The sequence below is a fragment of the Thalassophryne amazonica genome, chromosome 2 (assembly GCF_902500255.1).
Source record: "Thalassophryne amazonica chromosome 2, fThaAma1.1, whole genome shotgun sequence".
NCBI lineage: Eukaryota > Metazoa > Chordata > Actinopteri > Batrachoidiformes > Batrachoididae > Thalassophryne > Thalassophryne amazonica.
The window spans coordinates 69,611,381-69,617,484 of NC_047104.1; the positions used below are offsets into that span (position 1 = coordinate 69,611,381).

General features: G+C 42.4%; 1 protein-coding gene across 1 annotated transcript in view; it reads right to left on the reverse strand.

Annotated features, from left to right (window-relative positions):
• Nucleotides 1-3,998: 3,998 nt before the first annotated feature.
• The window catches only part of rufy2 (RUN and FYVE domain containing 2), a 128,999-nt gene continuing 126,893 nt past the window's right edge, over nt 3,999-6,104 (reverse strand). The window contains 1 exon segment of the mRNA XM_034187447.1: nt 3,999-4,723. Within this exon segment, the coding sequence (XP_034043338.1) occupies nt 4,580-4,723 (144 nt within the window). The 3' untranslated portion in view covers nt 3,999-4,579.

Consider the following 6,104-nt stretch of genomic DNA (forward strand, 5'->3'; position numbering starts at 1 on the left):
ACCCTAGGAACTACAAGTAAGCCTGCAGTCTGAGAGCGAAGCGCTCTATTGGGGTGATATGGTACTACGAGGTCCCTAAGATAAGATGGGACCTGATTATTCAAAACCTTATAAGTAAGAAGAAGAATTTTAAATTCTATTCTAGAATTAACAGGAAGCCAATGAAGAGAGGCCAATATGGGTGAGATATGCTCTCTCCTTCTAGTCCCCGTCAGTACTCTAGCTGCAGCATTTTGAATTAACTGAAGGCTTTTTAGGGAACTTTTAGGACAACCTGAAAATAATGAATTACAATAGTCCAGCCTAGAGGAAATAAATGCATGAATTAGTTTTTCAGCATCACTCTGAGACAAGACCTTTCTGATTTTAGAGATATTGCGTAAATGCAAAAAAGCAGTCCTACATATTTGTTTAATATGCGCTTTGAATGACATATCCTGATCAAAAATGACTCCAAGATTTCTCACAGTATTACTAGAGGTCAGGGTAATGCCATCCAGAGTAAGGATCTGGTTAGACACCATGTTTCTAAGATTTGTGGGGCCAAGTACAATAACTTCAGTTTTATCTGAGTTTAAAAGCAGGAAATTAGAGGTCATCCATGTCTTTATGTCTGTAAGACAATCCTGCAGTTTAGCTAATTGGTGTGTGTCCTCTGGCTTCATGGATAGATAAAGCTGGTATCATCTGCGTAACAATGAAAATTTAAGCAATACCGTCTAATAATACTGTCTAAGGGAAGCATGTATAAAGTGAATAAAATTGGTCCTAGCACAGAACCTTGTGGAACTCCATAATTAACTTTAGTCTGTGAAGAAGATTCCCCATTTACATGAACAAATTGTAATCTATTAGACAAATATGATTCAAACCACCGCAGCGCAGTGCCTTTAATACCTATGGCATGCTCTAATCTCTGTAATAAAATTTTATGGTCAACAGTATCAAAAGCAGCACTGAGGTCTAACAGAACAAGCACAGAGATGAGTCCACTGTCCGAGGCCATAAGAAGATCATTTGTAACCTTCACTAATGCTGTTTCTGTACTATGATGAATTCTAAAACCTGACTGAAACTCTTCAAATAGACCATTCCTCTGCAGATGATCAGTTAGCTGTTTTACAACTACCCTTTCAAGAATTTTTGAGAGAAATGGAGAGAATGTACGGTTATTACGATGCTTTAAATCCTCGAGATAAAGTTAATTATTGTGATAAATGTGTAGCAGTTGGTTCAGTGGATCCGTATCTTATACCAGATAGTGAATTTAGTGGTGATGTAACGAACTGGCCAACAGTGTCACACTGCGATATTGTGAACTAGGAAGCTGCCGACCAGGTCAGCCTCGCCAGTCTCCTGTAGAGCATCACAGCGGAGCTCTGAAAGCGGAGGTCGTTTTGAAGTCCTGAGCGATTTCTCTCACCAGGTGCTGGAAGGGCAGCTTGCGGATCAGCAGCTCGGTGCTCGAGGAACACAATGCAAATAAGCATCCGTATTGGAAGCATTCTTGTGTTATCCTTGGCAGTATTTTTATGTATTCTTATATAATGTTATTGCAGAATAAAATAAAATTCTGGGAGCAGTGGATTTCTGGTAGCAGCGGATCTCTCAGCGCCACGGTGCCGTGACACTTCTTTACACCGACGTTGAAGCGTCTGCAAGTGTTCGCCAAATGCATGTAGTGTATCACAGTGGCCACCGCGTCGTAATCCAGAATGGCCGTGGGACACAAAATGACGTGACCGATATGTCACATGAAAACCCTCTATAGGGCGAATGGCAAATGGTATTGGCTTGTATGTCATGTGCAGTGGTAGGCACAGCTAAACAAAAAGTTAGCTTTGATAACAGCTAACCAGCTAACTGAAAAGTTATCTTTTATAAAGCTAAACCGATAAACCACCCAGAAATTTATTGGAAGCTATAGCTAATGCCGTGTTCACACCGGATGCCAGCCCAAAATTTGCCAGCGAGCGCCGGTGGCGGCAGGTAATCCCTATGGAAGGACGCATCGTCGCGCCACAAAAGTTCAAGCCATGCAATGCGATGCAATGCACGCGAATCAAGCGACCTGAATAAAGCGATTTTGAGCGATTGGCACCTTTGTGGCGTGATATCGCGTTGCATCGCGCCGCGTCACCCTCTTCCCAAAGTTGAAAAATCTGAACTTTTTCGTCTTGTCGCACCGCGATGACCAATCAGGGACTGGATATGTAGTGACGTGTAGCTGTCTGGAGTTTATACTTGATGTGGACATGTCCTGTCTCTGGTAATCAGCCTGTGAGCAGCACTTACACCCCTTTGTCCTTTAATCATTTAACACAATTATGACAGAGTTGGAGAGGACAGCGAGGAACTGGAACTGCAGCAGCAGCCAGTTTGTTTTTTTTTTTGGTTCACATATGCGCGCATGAACGGGACAGGAGGTCCTCAAACTGGGTCCTGGAGAGGCGGAAGTACTGCTGAAAGCGGCCGTCATCCAAACGCAGCTCCTGCAGCAAATGAATTTGTGGCGTCCGGTGTGAACGCGGCTCAAGCAGAGCGACACACCGGGCAATGGTGGCACATCCATCGACAGGTGAGGGATGTGAATTTCTGGTGTCGCGTGGCGTCCGGTGTGAATGCAGCATAACCAATAACTTCCAGTATTGTCTCCAGTACACCTCCGTTGGAAGCCTTACAGGACAAGTTGGAACATGCCCAGCTGTTAAACAATTTCTCGGATACTCACTCAACTGAAAGCCATCAAAAGCCGCCTGAATCTTACGAATGGTTTCCAACACAAAGGTGTTTTTCTGTGCCGCTGCGCGATGAGCGGCTGCGTGCCGACGCGCAAATCCGTCCACACGTCTTTCATTACAAAATCTCCTTTAACAGTGGAATGTCCGGATAAACTGCTGATCCCGACCTCTTCTGAAACTTCTCTGCTCTCTCACGACGTCCTGGATCAACAGAGCCTTAAATTTGGAAGTTTTCAGCTTGAACAGGCTGACGGCGGCGGCACGGGGCGCAGCACGCCCTCCGGCGCCGTCCTTAAAGCGATAGTAACACTCCTTAATCTTTCATCAGCCCAAAAAATTTTCACCGAAAACCATCTGAATTTCTCGAATGGTGTCCACTTGGATGTGTCTCACAGTTTCTGAAAAAATTTGATCAAGCAAAGCGCCAGTCTCTCAGCAAGTTCTCAGACAAAAGAATTCCGACGGGAGGGGTGGACCAGTGCTCACTCAAAGCCTGCCCACAGGCGAATGACGCAACCGACAGGCGTGGAAAAACTCACGTATGCGCACGAGGGTTCAAGCTTGGCTGATGGAATCGCACGTGATTCAAATCCATATAGTTTTTGAAAAAAATAAAAAGGTCCGTTACTTTTCTCACAGACCTCGTATGTGTATGGGGTCAAAAGAAATGAGCTTTTTCTTCCTTGTGACCAGTTTTCCTTTGCTTCAGAGAATAAAGCGTTTTTTTTCTGGCACCAGCTGTCCTCTGTTTGCAGAGGACTACACATCTACAATGAAACATTTAACAGGTAGGTACTGAAATGGTTTTAAACTTAATAAATGTTTGTAACTGTAAAGCTTTGTTCACCACACCTCCAAAAATGTTAGTGGTCTAAAAATGATTGGACCAAAACGTATCTGAAGATAATTGGTCCGATGATGGTTTTCAAAGTTGTCTGAAAGGCTAATCCGATAATGAAAACATTAGCTTCAATAATTAGTGGTTAGCGGATTAGCGGAACTGTGCCCACCACTGGTCATGTGACATTCAAGCCACTAATCAAATGACAAGGATCCACTTAGCCACTATATAAATATCTATATACACACTACATAAAAATCAAAGAAGTGTTTTAAGACTGAAGACTTTATAATTTACAGCATTTCTTTGTCACACATTAACCAAATATTTTCAAAAGAGTGATTGTTTTCCCTGTCAGGGAAAAAAGCAGCATTTCACCTAATGTATCAAAGGAAAGCTTAAAAACTATTTGTTTTCAAAGTACAAAACGTGTATTCAACACAATCACATATATTCTTGGCATGTTTAAACACACATTGTGGCTTTGTGTTGGTGCTTCAGTCTTCACTAACGTGTCAGCAGTGGTCAAGCAGAATCAGTAGTTCATAAAACCAGTTCAAACACACGTCGGTCACTGGATTAACCATTTCTAACAGTGAAATGTACCTTTACAATGACGGACCTCTCAACACTTGGAGTGCTGCTGCATTGAAATACTTCAGGCCTCCAGAAACTGCAAGTTCCTAAATGTGGAGCTCAGTTTGGCAACATTCATGACATTTGCACAGGCACAGGGATATGTCAGTGCTTATGATAAACCAGTTCTCAGATCGAGTGAAAACATTCATTCCTGGACAGGAAGAGTTTTGTATTTGACACCAATTGTTTGAGGACAGAATGGGAGTTTTGTGGATCCTGTCCTGCTCCCTTAGGCTGAACACCCCAAAATTTGACCTTTTGTACCCACGTAAACATGTCTGAGTGTTCAGGAACAAGTGAAGGTTTGAGGCCACTTTGTTGGAACATCTCTGGAAACATCCACAGTCTGTTGACTCAATCATGTCGGATTGGACGAGCACCGTTGGAGGAGGAGGGCGTGGCAGGTGTCGCAGACTCTGACCGGTTTTGGAGAGGCGGGCAGTGGGAGCTCATTGTCAGAGCAGCCGTTGCAGAAAATCTCTCCACAATTCCGACAGTGGTGCTGCAGACCAACAAAGATTTACAACATCAAACACAAACAGGAACCAGTGTCCACAACAGTACATTTTTACATTAATATGCACGAGTGGGTGCAAAAGCTCTCAAAGATTTACAATTTCTGTGGGGAAAATTCTAATGATATTGTTTATCTTGGAAAACAGGTACACTGGAATAGTATATTTCAAAGAAAACCAGTTTGAATTATATTGGCATAAACAAAATACTCCAGTGCTCACTTGCTGGTGTGTTTGGGGTTGTTGTCTTGTTGAAACACCCATTTCAAGGGCATTTCCTCCTCGTTTTTAGTGGAACAACAACCTTACTTATCATTGCGGTGACATATCAACTACACTTGAACTTGGAGCTAGGCTACTGGATATCTTAGCGTCACATTTGGAAAATGCCCAATCAGTTGACAGTCTTGTGGACAGTTTATACTTGGCATTCAAAGCTACACTTGACATGATTGCGCCACCTACAGTAGTGTTCAGAATAATAGTAGTGCTATGTGACTAAAAAGATTAATCCAGGTTGAGTATATTTCTTATTGTTACATGGGAAACAAGGTACCAGTAGATTCAGTAGATTCTCACAAATCCAACAAGACCAAGCATTCATGATATGCACACTCTTAAGGCTATGAAATTGGGCTATTAGTAAAAAAAAAAAGTAGAAAAGGGGGTGTTCACAATAATAGTAGCATCTGCTGTTGACGCTACAAACTCAAAACTATTATGTTCAAACTGCTTTTTCAGCAAACCTGTGAATCATTAAACTAGTATTTAGTTGTATAACCACAGTTTTTCATGATTTCTTCACATCTGCGAGGCATTAATTTTGTTGGTTTGAAACCAGGATTTTGCTTGTTTACTAGTGTGCTTGGGGTCATTGTCTTGTTGAAACACCCATTTCAAGAGCATGTCCTCTTCAGCATAAGGCAACATGACCTCTTCAAGTATTTTGACATATCTAAACTGATCCATGATACCTGGTATGCGATATATAGGCCCAACACCATAGTAGGAGAAACATGCCCATATCATGATACTTGCACCACCATGCTTCACTGTGAACTGTGGCTTGAATTCAGAGTTTGGGGGTCGTCTCACAAACTGTCTGCGGCCCTTGGACCCAAAAAGAACAATTTTACTCTCATCAGTCCACAAAATATTCCTCCATTTCTCTTTAGGCCAGTTGATGTGTTCTTTGGCAAACTGTAACCTCTTCTGCACGTCTTTTATTTAACAGAGGGACTTTGCGGGGGATTCTTGCACATAAATTAGCTTCACACAGGCGTCTTCTAATTGTCACAGCACTTACAGGTAACTCATCCTGGAGCTGATCAATGGGTGAGCCTTTGCCATTCTGTTTATTCTTCTATC